Consider the following 16,729-nt stretch of genomic DNA (forward strand, 5'->3'; position numbering starts at 1 on the left):
CTGTAATTTGAACACTTTGGGAGGCCAAGGCAGGCAGATCACCTGAGGTCGGGAGTTCGAGACCAGCCTGGCCAACATGGTGAAACCCCATCTCTACTAGAAATACAAAAAATTAGCCCGGCGTGGTGGCGCATGCCTGTAATCTCAGCTACTTGGGAGGCTGAGGCAGGAGAATCACTTGAACCCAGGAGGCAGAGGTTGCAGTGAGCTGAGATCACACCACTGCACCCCAACCTGGGTGACAAGAGCGAAACTCCATCTCAAAAAAAAAAAAAAAAGAAAAGAAAAGAAAAGAAAAAGAACTTGTAGGTGATAGAGAGCACTGACATGGTCATGGGTCTTGGGATAAAACAGACGAACATAACTGGACAGCTTCTGGGATAGTCCTAAACATGACTGCCACCTCATCATGGCTGATGTTTGTCCTGTTTTTCTTTTTTCTGGTGAGGGATGGGAGAAGGACAAAGGGCTTTGCCCTTCCTGTCTGTCTAGGACATGACAAGTAAAGGGGCAGCTTGATATTGTTGAGTGGGTTCTACAGAAACGGAACAAAGATATCGTAAGATGGCTTCATACTTTAGTAGTCTTACTTATTTGTAGCATTGATTGTGATGTAATTAAATAATATTTTTTGTCATCATTGTCTGTCAGTGTCCATCACCCTCATGGAGAGAAAGTTCTATGAAAGAAAATGTCCAAGAACAAGGCCAGGCCTGGCCTTGTAAGGCCTGTAATCCCAGCACTTTAGCAGGCCAAGGCAGGTGGAGCACTTGAGGTCAGGAGTTCGAGACCAGCCTGGCCAACATGGCAAAACACCGTCTCTATGAAAAATACAAAAATTAGCCGGGTGTGATGCGTATGACTGTCCCAGCTACTCAGCAGGCTGAGGCACAAGAATTGCTTGAGCCCAGGAGGTGGAGGTTGCAGTGAACTGTGATCACGCCACTGCACTCCAGCCTGGGCAACAGAGCAAGATACTATCTCTGAAAACAAAACAAAAAACAAAACAAAACTCCAAGAACATAGCAGAGGGCTTGACATGCAGCAGATATCTAATAGATGCTTGTGGAATAAATGAATGAATGAGCCTATTAAAGTCAGAAGTGTTTGATTCAATTTCTTTGCCTCTACTTGTAGAGAGACAACCCTGGTAGTCTATATCATGACTCTGGTGGGCATGGTGGTGTACACATTTACCTTGAACCTGGGACACCTGTGGGTAGTGTTCATCACTGCTGGCACCATGGGGTAAGTTTCACCTCTGGCCTATTTATTAGAAGACACCAGGCCATGGCTCTTAGAGCTTCCAGCATCCTAGAATGCAATATTGATGCCTTTGCTGCCTTCTCACTGACTTCTGGCAATATGGACACGGTGCCCAGGGATCTTGGTAGTACTTGTAATACTTCCAAAGGCAGCCTGGGCTGTCTGTTCTTTTGGGATGGAATGAAGCATGAAGCACACCCTTTACGACCTCTTGGAGGCTACAACCTGTTTAGAGTCTTTTTCAGCTTTCCCTGGACAACATGGAATTATGGAAAGTACACAGGGCTTGGAACCAGAGACTCTGGGTCCTGGTCTCAGTTTTGCTGCTGCCTACCTGTTAGACCATGGGCACAGCACTTAACCATTCTGAGCCTCAATTTCCTCATCTGGAAAGGAAGATAAGAGTGACCTGCCTTGTCGAGTTGTTGGAAAGATTGAGAACAATAATAGATATGAAGTCATCAAGAAGTGTGGTGCAAATGTAAGAAATTAAAGTTGCCGGGTGTGGTGGCTTCACGCCTGTAATCCCAGCACTTTGGGAGGCCAAGACAGGTGGATCACAAGGTCAGGAGTTCGAGACCAGCCTGGCCAATATGGTGACACATTGACTCTACTCAAAAATACAAAAATTAGCTGGGTGTGGTGGCGCACACCTATAGTCCCAGCTACTTGGGAGGCTGAGGCAGGAGAATTGCTGGCACCCGGGAGGCAGAGGTTGCAGTGAGCCGAGATTGAGCCACTGCACTCCAGCCTGAGAGACAGAGCGAGACTCCGTCTCAAAAAAAAAAAAAAAAAAAGAAATTAGAGTTGGAATTTTCTAGACCTCTTGTATGAGAAAACATAAGAAACAATACCTCTTTCACAGGAGTCTTTGTTCAGCTTTGCTTCCCAGTTATTTTCCTATGAGAGTATATATGAGAGAGAGAGAGAGAGAGAGAGAGAGAGTGTGTTTGTGTGTCTTTATATGCATGTGAAAGAGAGAAAGAGGGAGAAAGCATATGCTGGCACTCAGTCCTCAGCTGGCTCCTCTCTGGATGGAAATAAGGAGGACTCTAAGCTCCTCCTTCCAGGTCCCAGAGGGCCATGCAAATGCTGCTCAATATCCAGGAACTTCCCACTACCAGCGCAGGGCCTGTGTACCCGGGACATAGTCACTCAGCTGAAGGTTGAACACACCAGGTATCCTTGCCCTTTCTGTAAATGCTGACTCTGGCTGTCACTGATGGCAAGATGGAGAAGCAGCAAGGGACCCCAGAGGCCTTCTGAGCACAAAGTCTCCCTGTGAACTTCTTCCTGGCCTTCAGGGGTGCCCCTCTCCTTGGTATGACCACTTACTTAGAGGATGCCCAGATCATTAGAGGGCCCAGTAATGTCTTGGTGGGAAGAAACAAAACAGCAAAGGGAGTCCTAAGGGAGGAGGTGGGCTCCCCATTCTTCTTGTGCTGGAAGTTCTTCATCCCCTTGTTTCTCTGGTCTGGACTTCAGCTTCTTTATGACTGGCTATCTCCCGCTGGGATTTGAGTTTGCCGCGGAGCTCACGTACCCAGAATCAGAAGGTATCTCCTCCGGCCTCCTCAACATATCTGCACAGGTAGAGCTTGTATTTCTTGTTTGTTTCCTGGCTGGGCTGGGATTGCATCATGGCAGCTCAGTTCTCCTCATGAGTTAGTTGACTGGGCCCTTGTTTCCTATCTTCTTTATGCCTTTCCAGGTATTTGGGATCATCTTTACCATCTCCCAGGGCCAGATTATTGACAACTATGGAACCAAGCCTGGGAACATCTTCCTGTGTCTGTTCCTTACTCTTGGAGCAGCCCTCACTGGTGAGTGGGAGCCTGAGGGCAAGATGAGGCTCAGGTTGGCAATTTGGGACCCCAGTGTCTCGATGGGGCAACAGATAGGGAGTACATATGTAGGGGGACAGATGGAAGGGTTTGTTGGGGAATCTGTTTGGGAGGCAGCACATTGTTTTGGTAGAAGGAGCATGGGTTTTGGAGCCAGAAGACTCATGTTGAAATCACAGACTGTGATACTGACTTCCATAGCTGTTGACCTTGGGCAAGTGGACCAACCTCTGGGAACCCCAGTTTTTAATCTGTAAAATGGGGATTGCTGAGATGATTAGAGCAATGTGTGCAAAGTCCCTGATCCATACGTGAAGGCCACCGTCATTGTTGGCTTCTGCCTGTCAGGGACGGCAGCGATCCTCGGGCTCTCTCAAGTTGGCTGACGGTGCCCTCAGCCACCAGCTCCCTTGAATATCTGAAGTAAGTTCGGGATACCTGTGACCCTTAGGAAATGAAGGTTTCTTCTCTCGGATGAATGTGATAACTGTGTTTTTGTCTCTCTTCCTCCTCAATCTATCAACCTTAGCATTCATTAAGCCAGATCTCCGGAGACAGAAAGCAAACAAAGAAACTCCTGAGAATGTGAGTATGTGCGAGCTTTGTGGGGCTGAGGTCAGGGTCCAAGGCTTTTGATGAGGATGTGGCAACATAGGTGGGGCAGGGAGAACTCCCACAGGGACTGGTTTTATCATAGCTGGGAGACCAGTTCATCACTTACACATGACATCCTAAGACTTTCCTCAGTGGGCGTTTTTGGCATTGCTTTCTTACTACCCTTTCTCAGACTCTTCTCCCACTTCCTACCCTCTTCCTGGAGCCCCCGGCCTCATCCCCAGAGTGTGTCACTGTTGTCACAGGCTGCTGAACAGCACCCCTGACTGGATCTTGAGCCAAGTCCTGAGGCTCTGGCTCCCCTGCTTTCAGCCTGGGGTCAGTGGCTGGGGAGGAAGGGAAAGCCTGGCTCTACCACTCTGTCGTGGCAGTGGTGGCCCTAAGGCTGTGACTCTCCTGGCATATGACAACTCCTTAGGCAGGGCCATGGGGATGGAGCCGAAGAGTGGCCAGTAGGGGTCTGAAAGGACAAGTCAGAAAGCAGGAGCTGGTGTGGTAGGAGAGGAGAGGACCAGGAGTATGACCTAGAACAGAAAAGTGTTTTCCATCTGTTCTAACCAGCCGGGAACCACTTTAAACAAAATGTTAGGTATCAAATCTGAGTGATGATGAAAGGAATCTCAAATCTGAGAAAGAGTAAAGGTAAGATATGTCTTCAAAAATTTAAAAAAACTGATAGAGGTAATACATGCTCTTTGTAGAAGAAGTAAAAAATACATAAAAGTGTAGAAAATTTAAAAATCATCCTGTAATTGCATCATTTAGAGATGAGATACCTTTTTTGCATTGATTGCTTCATATCTATATCCATTTACAATATATACATGGATATATGAATGTGTGTATATAAATGCATATTTTTAAACAAAAATAAAACTGCTTTTTTCACTTATTGCAAGCACTTTATCAGGCAGCTAGTCTCTTACAACATACTTTTTTTTTTTTTTTTTTTGAGACAGAGTCTTGCTCTGTCATCTAGGCTGGAGTGCAGTGGTGCAATCTCAGCTCACTGCAGTCTCTGCCTCCCAGGTTCAAGTGATTCTCATGCCTCAGCCTCCCAAGTAACTGGGATTGCAGGTGCATGCCACCATGCCCAGCTAATGTTTGTATTTTCAGTAGAGACGGGGTTTCACCATGTTAGCCAGGCTGGTCTCAAACTCCTGACCTTAAATGACCCACCAGCCTTGGCCTCCCAAAGTGCTGGGATTACAGGAGTAAGCCACTGTACCCGGCCTACAACGTAATTTTAATGCCTGCATAGTGTTCCTTTATATAGATAAGCCATGATTTATTTAGCAATTTTCCTGTCTGTGGACATTAAGGTTGTTTTGAACTGTTACAAATAATATTGTGATTAATATGTTGGAAGTTGAATCTTTGTGCATGTTCTCCAGTACCATATTTCCTGGAGAAATGGATGAATGGTCATGCCCATTTCAAAGACTTTGATATATGTTGCTAAACTGTCCTCTAGAAAGGTATTTTGAGTACTAGCAATTTCTATTGCTAGGCAGTCATATGAGTGCCAACACTGAGTATTTTTCATTTTGAAAAGTCTTTGCCAATTTTCTAAGGCAAGAGATATCTGTGAGGGATATTTTTAGTGTTTGAAGGATCTGTGTTGGCAGATAGATGATAATCTTTAGGTCTTTACTATTTGTCTTTTGCTATTACGTTCTAGAGTTGGCAGGCAGCAGCAGATAAGCATGTGGAAGAAGGAGCCTAGAACAGGAAATTCACTGGGGAGACAGGGAAGGCCTTTCAGCAGGAATGACATTCTTTAGTTCTGTCTCAGGGCCATAGTATGGCCACCGTGGAGATGGATTTTCACCCATCCTGTGTACAAGGGGACATAATGATTTGGTACACTGACTGGGCACAGTGGCTCATGCCTGTAATCCCAGTACTTTGGGAGGCCAAGGTGGGTGGATCACAAGGTCAGGAGTTTGAGACCAGCCTGGCCAACATGGTGAAATCCTATCTCTACTAAAAATACAAAAATTAGCCAGGCTCGTGTTGCACCCTTGTAATCCCAGCTACTCGGGAGGCAGAAGTTGCAATGAGCTGAGATTGCGCCACTGCACTCCAGCCTGGGTGACAGAGCAAGACTCCATCTTGGGGAAAAAAAAAAGAGAGAGAGAGAGAGAGAGAAATGATTTGGCATACTTTGGTAAATATATGTATAGTGAGTCTGGGAAAAGGTGCGTGGTGAAAGATTTCGGTTTGGAATATGATGTGTTATGTCAAATGACATGAGGTTTTGCTGTTTACTTTATAACCTGTGTTTATGTTGGCAGACATAGGCAAATGAAGAAAATAAAAATCACCTATAATCCTGCTTCCCAGAGATAACCTAGTAGCATTTGCAGTGTTGTAGTCCGTGAACATGCTTGTGTATATTTTGTTTTCTACTCTGCTTATTTACTTGTTAGTATAGCTTGATAACATTTCCACACTATTACATTATACCACAACCTCATGTCTACTGTATATTTCCATCTCACTCATTATTTCAGTTGTTCCACTATTTCATTGTTCTTGCAGCCAGCTCTTTGTGCACATGGACGAGGTTTGTTAATCAAGGTTACAATTCTTGGCTCAGTCTCTTTTGAGTGTGGGGTGCTGGAAATAGCGATGAGTAGGAGTAAGAGCCTTAGGTTCCGATAAATGGTGCTCACCTGTCTTGTGTCCCTGGGCAATTCACTATGTGTCTGTAGACCTCCCTGCCACCTGTGGCAGCATGGTATTATGGGGGATCAAAGTCATGCTGGGACTGACACCAGCAAGGAAGCCAGAGCCATCACAGAGCAGCCCTCCTCTGGAGCTGTGATATTACACACCCCATGGCAGCTGGTGTAACTCAGAGACCTGCAGACAAATTCATTGTCAGAGTCAGGTGAAGACTGGGCACACAGCAGGTCTGGTCAGACCTGCTCTTTTTAATTAGTGAGATGTATAGTTTAGGGAAAAAGAGATAGGACTTCTGGGACAGGGTAATGATTGTCCTTAACTATGAACATCGTATTGTTTTGGGTTTCCATTTTTCTTCTAGCACATAGACAGTAGTTGCACTAACTTGTTTCCCGTTTGTGATTGTGATTTCAAGATGATGGCTTCGGAGGAGGCAGGTGTGGGGTGTGTGTGTGTGTGTGTGTGTGTGTGTGTCAGAGAGAGAGGGGAGACTAAGTGACTGAAATAGGCTGTTAGTTGCCTGAATGATGGCTCCTCATGGCTGAGGCTGACTTGATGCCAAGTGTTAGCAAGATTGAGAATGGGAAGGTTGGATTCTACAGCTGTTGCCATTGCCACAAACAGGCACTGAGACACTCCCTGGGGAAGAAAGCACCATTTGTCCACTTGACACTGGCTTCTGTCTTAGCCCTGTGCACGTCCTCTAGGCCTTGAGTAGTGTTGGCTGTGTGGTGCTGCACCTGTGCCCAAGGCCTTCTTGCGAATCAGAAGAACCTTTGAGGTCACAGACAAAGTACTTCTTAAAACAGTAGACAAAGGCCCAAGTTGGCAGCATGTACCTAGAGGCCCCACAGGATAATTTCCAGGTCATGTTTAATTCCAAACCCACCTAAAAAGTATGACCTATAAGACTTTCCTGTAGATGATTCCTGTGCCATCCTTCCCCTAGAAAGCTAAAGCCATTGAGCTTACATATGCAATTATGCATACTGCCGTGGCATCTGCTTCATGTTCATTATGATAGTATTCCTCAGCTGGGCGTGGTGGCTCACGCCTGTAATCCCAGCACTTTGGGAGGCCAAAGCGAGTGGATCACCTGAGGTCAGGAGTTTGAGACCAGCCTGGCCAACATGGTGAAAACCTGTCTCTACTAAAAATACAAAAATTAGCTGGGCATGGTGGTGGGCACCTATAATCCCAGCTACTCGGGAGGCTGAGGCATGAGAATCACTTGAACCTGGGAGGCAGAGGTTGCAGTGAGCTGAGATTGCGCCACTGCACTCCAGCCTAGGCAGCAAAGTGAGACTCCATCTAAAAATGAAATGAAATGAAATGAAATGAAATAAATAAAATAAAGTAAAATAAAATGCCGGGCGCGGTAGCTCAAGCCTGTAATCCTAGCACTTTGGGAGGCCGAGACGGGCGGATCACGAGGTCAGGAGATCGAGACCATCCTGGCTAACACGGTGAAACCCCGTCTCTACTAAAAAATACAAAAAAAAAAAAAAACCTAACTGGGTGAGGTGGCAGGCGCCTGTAGTCCCAGCTACTCGGGAGGCTGAGGCAGGAGAATGGCGTAAACCCAGGAGGCGGAGCTTACAGTGAGCTGAGATCCGGCCACTGCACTCCAGCCTGGGCCACAGAGCGAGACTCTGTCTCAAAAATAAATAAATAAATAAATAAAATAAAATAAAAAAGTATTCCTTATCCTGGGGCTGCCTCCAAATGGGGGTTGTTGGAAATTCCGAGGGAATCGCAGACCTGGCACTTTGGACAGTGATTTGATGGTTAGTCGAGGTGAGTTTTCAGCTGTCAGAACGTGGAGGGAAAAGGGGCTTTGCTTCTGTTTCAGTCCTGAGAGTGAACCTGGAAGAGTGGCACTCAGAGCTGGATCATTTGTGGTGGCCTCGGCATCATAGAAAGCTTGCCCTTTTTCCCTCTGATGAGCTCGTGATGTTGGGTGGTGTGTGTTTGTGGGGACATTTATGGCAGGGGCTGGTTGCTTCTTTTCTTGTTCCCTTTCTTGGCTCTCTGGGATGCTGAGTGGCCCCTGGCTCTTGTATTCTCCACTGATGAGTCATGGCCAGGCAGCTGCTTCAGCCAGGGTGGAGTCCTGTGCCTTTACCCACAGGACTGCCTGTTTGTTTTGCTTTGTAGAAACTCCAAGAGGAGGAGGAGGAGAGCAACACCAGCAAAGTGCCCACTGCTGTGTCAGAGGATCATCTCTGAGAGGAAGGTGGTGACAACTCAGGGAACATGAACACCTCACCTTTTCCTTCGGCACGGCTCTCACCGCCAGCACAAAGGGCTTCGCTAGAGATGTTTTTGGAGGGAACCAGCAGGACTATTTGTGGCTTGGATGGCCTATTCCTCCTAGAACCCACGTAAGAGCTTGGATGATTTAGTTGGAGAAAATTGCACCTATCACCAAATGCCTGCTTGATTCCCACCTCCACCCCCTTTTAGGTTATGGGAGTTGGTGTTGGGACAGGGTGATGGAGAATTATTGGAGTCAGTCCTAGCTTGGTCTCTCGCCTTCCTTCTTTTCCTCCATCCATCATGGACAATGCCTGCAAAATTTTCACAGGAGGAAAGCTTATTCAGGATATTAACTTGAACTTTCCAGTGTCCTAAGAGCCTCTCATGAAGCCCAATTCTAAGAAGTGGCAAGCTGCTCTGCCGGGGTGATCTCCTGGGTCATCGGACTGACTGCTCAAGTTCTGCGGGAGAGGAAGCACCACTAGAACAACTCCATCGGAACAGCTCCACCAGGACTTGTGGCCCTAAATTTTCCTGGCCTAACGGGGTCTGTCTCCAAACCCTCTTTCCTAAGAGCCGAGCAAACCAAACATCAATAAACTTGACAAAAGACTTTGTTGTGGCCATGATGGAGATACCTACACGGGAGGGCTACCTACCTAGGTGTGATGGTGCTGGGGGCTACCTTCTGAGTATATTTGCGGAGGCCCATATTTGGGAACTCTGGCAGCTTGAGTTGGGAATGGGAAGGTTCTTTTTTACAGAAGTACTTCCCCAGGGACTTCTGTGTGTCACAGTCACCTCTGATGCCTTTATCTCGATGCTGCATTGGGAATCTCAGCCATTAGCCCAAGTGCTTATTTTATTCCAAGGCAGGGTAATCCCAGCCAACTTACTCTAACCTTTGCTGAAAACTAATCTTGATTCATTCCACTCTGACAAATCCAGAGTTGCTTCTGAGAGATAAGAGGGAAGGGGTAGAAGGAAAGGTGCCCCTTGAAATGGGAATTGAGTCTGTTAGAATTAAAAGCTTATCTCACGTCTGCTGGGGACAGTATTTGCACCACCAACCCCTCTCCTCACCTGCTTTGAGCGATAATCTTTATCAGATATTCTAAACTTAAAGGGATTCCCTTTAAACCAACTCAAGCTGACCTTTCTTATCTAGCCTGCTGTTTGGCTGTACTCATGGGCTTTGATAGTATCTCCTAAAAATGAGATTTTGGTAATTTCTCCTATGCATTGGGCAACTGCCATTGTGACCACTGTGCTGTCTTGCTCCATCCACTGCCCTGGCCTCAGTGTATCAGGACAGCCTGTGCTGGCTGCAGTACTGTGGTGCTTGGGCCACTGCCTGAGAGGAGCTGAGCCAAGTGTGTGTGTGTGTCTGTGTGTTTGTACAAATTCGAGCAATAGATGCAAGGAACGTGCTGTATGTAATAGAATAAAGAAGTTCATGCTTTTGGCAGAAGTAGTGGGTCAGTGTGGAAGAGAGGTGAGGGTGTGCTTCACTTTTTGATAAAGAGAAAGATGTTTACTCATCAACCCTTCAAAAGGTATTAACACAATGTTTACCAAACCTATTGCTTTATTTGAAAAACATAATTTGTGTTTTCTGTTTGTAAGATCAGATGTTTCGAGGCAATAAAAACTTCTCAGAAAGTGGTCTGCCTTATGATTTGGTAGGGCAGAGATGGCTCTTAGAAGTCCCTCAAGACTGTCAGATATTCCTGAGGTCCCTGTCTCAGGTACGGGGAAGGGCTGGGCTGGGGCGGGGGAGGAGCTAGAGGAGCAGCAACTGTGGCCTTCCACAGGAGCATCTCCCTGTTGCCAGACCTTACCATCTGGGAGGGATATTTTTTAAAGACAAGGCTGTAAAGGTTACTGTTTGCCTACATGGAGGGGCTGCAACTCAACATCCAGCACATGACCCTGACCTCTTTCCACGCTGTGTACGCGCTGGAATGTGAGTGACTGCGGATGAGAGAGTCCACTGTTGTTCCTGGCTCTGCCTCAAAGGGTGGTTGAAATGTTTGTTCTCTGATTACTTCAGCCATGCACCAGCTTGCTGTGGCTGGGGCCCACGGTTCAGTCCCAGCAGCTGCGGTCCTGCATTACCATTTTTCTTCCTAACCGTCCAACTTCCTGTTACTCATCCCTCCCCAGTTGTGATCCCCCTGTGCATGTTACTTGAATATGCTGCTACTATCTGTGTTCTGTACCTTTTTTCTCTAGAGAGTTGTACCGGGCCTATGGCATTCTAGCACCGTATCTATTAGCAATTCTTAGCTGAGGAACAATATTATGATTCTATTTTAAATGATCTAGGAAGGGACCCAAGCCTGGGCTGTTAAGAAATCTAATATCCATAGTGTCTGCTAAATACTCTAACTATACATCTCTTTAGATCCTTTGGGACCCTGCCTTTACTAATCTGGAATCACTTTTTTTCTTTGAGATGGTGTCTCATTCTGTCGCTAGGCTGGAGCGCAAAGGTGCGATCTTGGCTCACTGCAACCTCCGCCTCCCTGGTTTGAGCCATTCTGTCTCAGCCTCCCGAGTAGCTGGGACTACAGGCATGCGCCACCATGCCCAGATAATTTTTATATTTTTTGTAGAGACGGGTTTCACCATGTTGGCCAGGATGGTCTCGATCTCTTGACCTCGTGATCCGCCCGCCTCAGCCTCCCAAAGTGCTGGGATTACAGATGTGAGCCACCACGCCCGGCCAGGGAAACACATTTCTATGACGCATGCTCAGAGGACCTAAATCATCCAATGGTTTCATTCACTCCTTTCATAAGAGGTCTTCATGTGGATCTGCGTTCAAACGTTAACTGTCATCACTGCTTTTCTTACTGCCTCCTAACAATATAGCTGGCAAGTAAAGAAAAGATAGTTCTTACTATTGAGATTTTTTCTAGATACAGTGTTCTGGGCATATGAGGCCTGGAATTTCTGCAACTAACTTTGGTACCATAAAAGAGGTTAGCCTGAGGATGCCAGCACAGATAGGTAGTGCTGAAAGAATCGTGAAGAAATTGAGCTAGTCTTGATCAAACCCTTCCTGAAGTTTATAATCTTGTAATTTTTCAGTTATATGAGCCAGTTATCTTTATTGTTTAAGCTAGTTTAAGGTAGGTTTTGTCCTTTCACCTAAAGAGCCTTAACTGATAAGAGAATTCCCAATGTATTTAAGAGTAAACATCAAGCTTCTTATCACACACTTACAAGCCCCCTGCCTCCCTTTCTGACCTTTTCTTTTACTTCCTAACTCTTCACCATACTGTGATTACATAGATCTTACTCCTTGAAAAATACTATTTCTACCTTCCAGTTGCTGCTCCCTCTGCTCTAACAGCCTGCTCCATATCTTAAGACATTTGACCCCTGAGCATTCAAGTCTCAGCTCAAATCCCACCTCTTAGCCTGGGCAACATAGTGAGACCCCATCTCTTCCCACCCCAAAAAATATTAGCTGGGTGTGGTGGTGCACACTTGTAGTCCCAGCTACTTGGGAAGCTGAGGCAGGAGGATCACTTGAGTCCAGGAAGTTGAGCTGCAGTGAGGTGTGATTGTGCCACTGCACTCCAGCCTGGGTGACAGAGTGAAACCCCGTCTCTAAAAAACAAAAAAATCCCATCTCCTCAGGGAGGACTTTCTGATGATAATTTATGTTCCCCAATGCCCACCCCACATTCCTTCTCGACCAAAATACCTTGTGTTTGTCAGAGTTCTTATCACTGTTTGAAGTTCTTTATTCATGTGTTGGCTTGTTAATTCTGTTACCTTGACTACAATGTAAGGCCCACAGGGGAGGGGCATTGCTTGTGTCGTTCACTTCTCTTTCCCAAATGTCTGGCATGAGAAGTACTCAACAAATATTTGCTGAAATAGCGATGGCCTTTTGGATACACACACTGCGTATGAGGGTCCAGCTGGGGGAGGCCCTCTGGGTAGGGTATAAGAGCAACTGTCCATTCCAGCGCATTCTCCTCGGGGTTTAGCTGTCTTCTTCCCATGTCATGCAGTTGTTTCATCTACGCTGCCTAGTTCTATTTTTTTGTCTCTGCTCTCTCAAGAATCTGTTTCTTCTTTAGGAGGAAACAAGAAAGGGCACTTAGTGTTTAGTTGTGAACGTAGAATCTTGAAGGTGCGAAAAAAGATTTGACTTCAAGAATACAAGAGGAGTGAGCAAATGACAATAAGGAGCTGGAGGCAGCCAGGCTGACCTGTGTCTTGAGCTGTCCTACTCACTATGGTGTATTCAATCAGGCATAAAGCTGTGATTCTCCTAGGGCTCAGAGAGGGCAGCCATGCTCTTGTCTTAGCAGAGGTCAAAGTACAAGGACTGATCAGAGCAGAGGGTTTTTCTATTTATTATAAAAGTTGTTACACAAATACAGCTGACCAGAAGGTCTAAAAACAGCCCAGACTCTTCCAACCCTCATGCATCTGTAGACAGAGGGAGAGCCATGGTCTTGCTCACACACAGGGGAGCCCTTCTTAGAAGAACTGCCTGTCCCTTGGAAGGTTCAGAGTCTTGGGTCCAGCAGCAGAGAGGAGCCCAACCTGCGTGGACAACCCCTTGAGGCAGCCCTTGGTCACAGCTGCTCTGGGTGGGCAGCAGGTTTAAGTTTCATAGTTCACATGTTCCCACCACACAAGTCAAATCAAGGCATGAAAATAAAAGGGAAAAAGGGGAAGGCTGGAAATGGGAATCCTGGAAAGAGGTTGCAGGTGGGGGAAGGAGACACAGTGGGTTTCCGAGGAGCTGGCAATTTCTTGACTTGGATGGAGTTACATAGTATTCACTTTAAAATTATTCTTTAAATTGTACATACATGTTATATACTTTTCTGTATGCATATCTTTAAATTTTAAAAATTAAAAAAACAAAGAGGCTAAAAGTGAATAAAGGGGCTGACGATGGAACAGAAAAGAAGAAATTAAAGAGGAGAGATGATGAAGGAAGAAGATGGCCAAGGCGGAAGACGATAAAGTCCCGGAGGTGGTAATGCTGGCCTCAGTTTCTCTTCTTCTGTCTGGATACTGGTTCTACTTCTAGGTACCGGAGCCCGACTAGCATACCCAGGATGGAGAAACCTTAAATACAGAGGAAAGATTAGTGACTGACACAAATACAGCACCTTTTTTCCCTCTCTCCTGTGTCCACCCTCTGTACTAGCTCTCGAGCTGGGACAGTTCCTATAGGAGGTCTAGGGTGGTTGGATGCTTACTTGCCACCATCAGAGGCGCCAGGACACCAACTGTGGGAGCTGCAGTTCCATAGACAAACAACTCAGAGAGGAAATGCCCCAGGGCGAGGAGGAAGGTCCAGAGTGTGATGTGATAGAGCCTACAAGGAAGCAGACAGAAATGGGAACCAAAGTTACTGTTTGTTCAGAACAGAGGAAAATTATCAGACTTGATACATACAAATAAGAACCCAGGATGTGATTCAGGCTTAAAAGAAAGGACACTTGTTCCTGAGGAAGACCTGGTTATTTGATCACACCAACATTCTCATCTAGGGCAAAACTGAAGGTTTCAACCGCTAAACTGAGAGGAGAATGGTTCGGGCACCCAGAATGAATGTCCAAGTCTCAGCAAAGTGGTGAACTCAGCTATAGTAAAGCAGAGCCTGAATTATGACAATCCCAGGCAGTGTAGACAACTTTGGATCCAGCACGCTTACATATTCTATTTATCCAAATTGGTTGACTCTGCAGTCTAATCCCATCTGGCAGGCATCTGGCCACGCACTTGTTGGTGTTTATATGATGGATGCCACAGAATGAATGGCCTCATGATGAGTAAGGAGCAAGGACACCTCTGCGGCTTTTAGATGCTCTTGAAATATACGTTGGTTACTTTGTGTTTTAGCCTAGAAAAGCAGTCACATTGAGGACATGGTGACAACCTCATGGGAAGAGAACTTGTTTTTCAGCTTTGGCTATAAGGTAGGGAAGAGACAGGCTACTAGGTGACTGACCACTTTGGTTGCTGACATCTTTTTTTTAGGTATAAAATTTTTTTAAATTATGAAATACTTCAAACATACAAAAAATTTACCGAACACTGTAATGAACACCAATGCAACCAACACCCAGCTCCCTCAGATCTTAACCTCTTGAGACTTCGTTTCAGAGACTCTTTGCTAAGAAATACAAACTTACAGAGTAGAGTTAAAGCATCCTGTGTATCCTTATCCTGCTCTGAGCCTGTTCTCCCTCATCCCTACAAGTAACTGGTATCTTACATTTGATTCGTATCTCTCCTGTGCATGTTTTTATACTTTTTTTTTTTTTTTTGAGGCAGACTCTTGCTCTGTCTCTCAGGCTGGAGTGCAGTGACACAATCTCGGCTCACTGCAACCTCCGCTTCTTGGGTTCAAGCAATTCTCCTGCCTCAGCCTCCCAGAGTAGTTGGGACTACAGGTGCATGCCACCACGCCCAGCTAATTTTTGTATTTTTAGTAGAGATGGGGTTTCGCCAAGTTGGCCAGGCTGGTCTCGAACTCCCGGCCTCAAGTGATTGATCTGCCCGCCTTGGCCTCCCAAAGTGCTGGGATTACAGGTGGGAGCCACCGTGCCTGGCCCATTTGGAAACAGGTATGTATGTGTGTTGACTTTCAGTCTCCAGTTAGGGAGGGAATAGGATCAGAATGCATATCAGAAGTGAATGGATCAAAGTCCTAGGCTAGAAAGGGCTGGAAACAGGAGTCAGCATTTGCAGCTGTCCTGTGTGGGCAGAGGGGAAAGTAAATGGTAACTGAGATAAAGATGAGTCAGGGTTAGGCCAGGCATGGTGGCTCAAGCCTGTAATCCCAGCACTTTGGGAGCCGAGGTAGGCAGATCACGAGGTCAGGAGTTCGAGATCAGCCTGGCCAACATGGTGAGACCCTGTCTCTACTAAAAATACAAAAATTAGCTGGGCGTGGAGGTGCGTGCCTGTAATCCCAGCTATTGGGGAGCCTGAGGCAGAAGAATGGCTTGAACTCAGGAGGTGGAGGCTGCAAGGAGCTGAGATTGTGCCACTGTACTCCAGCTTGGCTGACAGAGCAAGACTCTGTCTCAAAAAAAAAAAAAAAAAAAAAAAAGATAGGTCTGGGTTGTCTTTGCTCACTTCAAAAGCACAACAAGCAAAAGAGATATCCCTTATACTCATCAGCAATTCTTCATCATGGTACAGGTCTTTAAAATGATTATTCAATCCTCCCTTCCTCTTAGTCACCCTGAGAGGTAGAACAGATATCTATTCTCATTTTATGGATGAAGAGGCCAAGGTGCAAGCAAGGTGAATAATGGACTTGCTACTGCAAAGCTAGTTACCAACAAAACTGCAGCCAGAACTAAACACACTGCTTCCAAAAGTATGTGTCAGTCTAGGACAAGTAAACTGTAGTTTCAAGTTTGGAAAAAAAAAATAATAAGGTTGAAGAGATCAAAGGGCTAATAGACTTGCTTCAAATCTCACGTAAATCAGTCTTTCTTTAAACTAATTGGATCTCTAATATTTAGATGTGCAAAATCAGGAGTTAAAATCATGACCTCCAGGGCTGCTAAGAAGAGACTTAATCAAGATCATGTAGATAAAAGCTTGGCATAATAAGAGGAGGTCAATAAATATTACCACCCCCTGTTTTCCCCAGATGCCAAGAGCCTGGATAAGACAGAAAAACATCTTAATGTGAAGCTGGCATTCTGATAGCCTCCCTTGGTGACCTGAACAAACTGTTTCCACCTAGATTGTGATGATGACTCTTGCTGGGAAGAAAGCTCGAGCCCCCTCCAGTGGCCAGAGCCGGTTACGGCTTCTGATTGCCTGCAATTGTTCCACCCTGGTCTGTTTGAGTACCCAAGACAGGTAGAATTCAGGAGCCCTAGCTTCTCTTTCACCCTCACCTGCTGACGCTGCATACACATACAACGGTTTACTTGTGGGTTCCTCTTTTTTCATGGATCGTGATTTCTGTTCATTTCTGCTTCTTAAGGAGGAATGTGAGAAAGGTAAGTGTGGGTGGCTACTCTAAAAAGAGCACACCACTCTAC

At 45.9% G+C, this 16,729-nt stretch overlaps 2 protein-coding genes across 2 annotated transcripts in view; one reads left to right on the plus strand and one right to left on the minus strand.

Moving 5' to 3' along the window:
- Nucleotides 1–10,337, plus strand: part of FLVCR2 (feline leukemia virus subgroup C cellular receptor family, member 2) — a 70,758-nt gene extending 60,421 nt beyond the window's left edge. Inside the window, exons 6-10 of the mRNA XM_011981564.1 lie at nucleotides 1,138–1,248; nucleotides 2,752–2,857; nucleotides 2,978–3,089; nucleotides 3,640–3,695; nucleotides 8,574–10,337. Coding sequence (XP_011836954.1) covers nucleotides 1,138–1,248; nucleotides 2,752–2,857; nucleotides 2,978–3,089; nucleotides 3,640–3,695; nucleotides 8,574–8,645 — 457 coding nt within the window. The 3' untranslated portion in view covers nucleotides 8,646–10,337. The remainder of the gene's footprint in view (nucleotides 1–1,137; nucleotides 1,249–2,751; nucleotides 2,858–2,977; nucleotides 3,090–3,639; nucleotides 3,696–8,573) is intronic.
- A 2,693-nt stretch (nucleotides 10,338–13,030) lies between these two features.
- Nucleotides 13,031–16,729, minus strand: part of LOC105540814 (chromosome unknown open reading frame, human C14orf1) — a 17,260-nt gene continuing 13,561 nt past the window's right edge. Inside the window, exons 4-5 of the mRNA XM_011981568.1 lie at nucleotides 13,916–14,034; nucleotides 13,031–13,781 (exon numbers count right to left, since the gene is read on the minus strand). Coding sequence (XP_011836958.1) covers nucleotides 13,702–13,781; nucleotides 13,916–14,034 — 199 coding nt within the window. The 3' untranslated portion in view covers nucleotides 13,031–13,701. The remainder of the gene's footprint in view (nucleotides 13,782–13,915; nucleotides 14,035–16,729) is intronic.

This window comes from Mandrillus leucophaeus, unplaced genomic scaffold, assembly GCF_000951045.1.
Source record: "Mandrillus leucophaeus isolate KB7577 unplaced genomic scaffold, Mleu.le_1.0 Scaffold228, whole genome shotgun sequence".
Taxonomy (NCBI): domain Eukaryota; kingdom Metazoa; phylum Chordata; class Mammalia; order Primates; family Cercopithecidae; genus Mandrillus; species Mandrillus leucophaeus.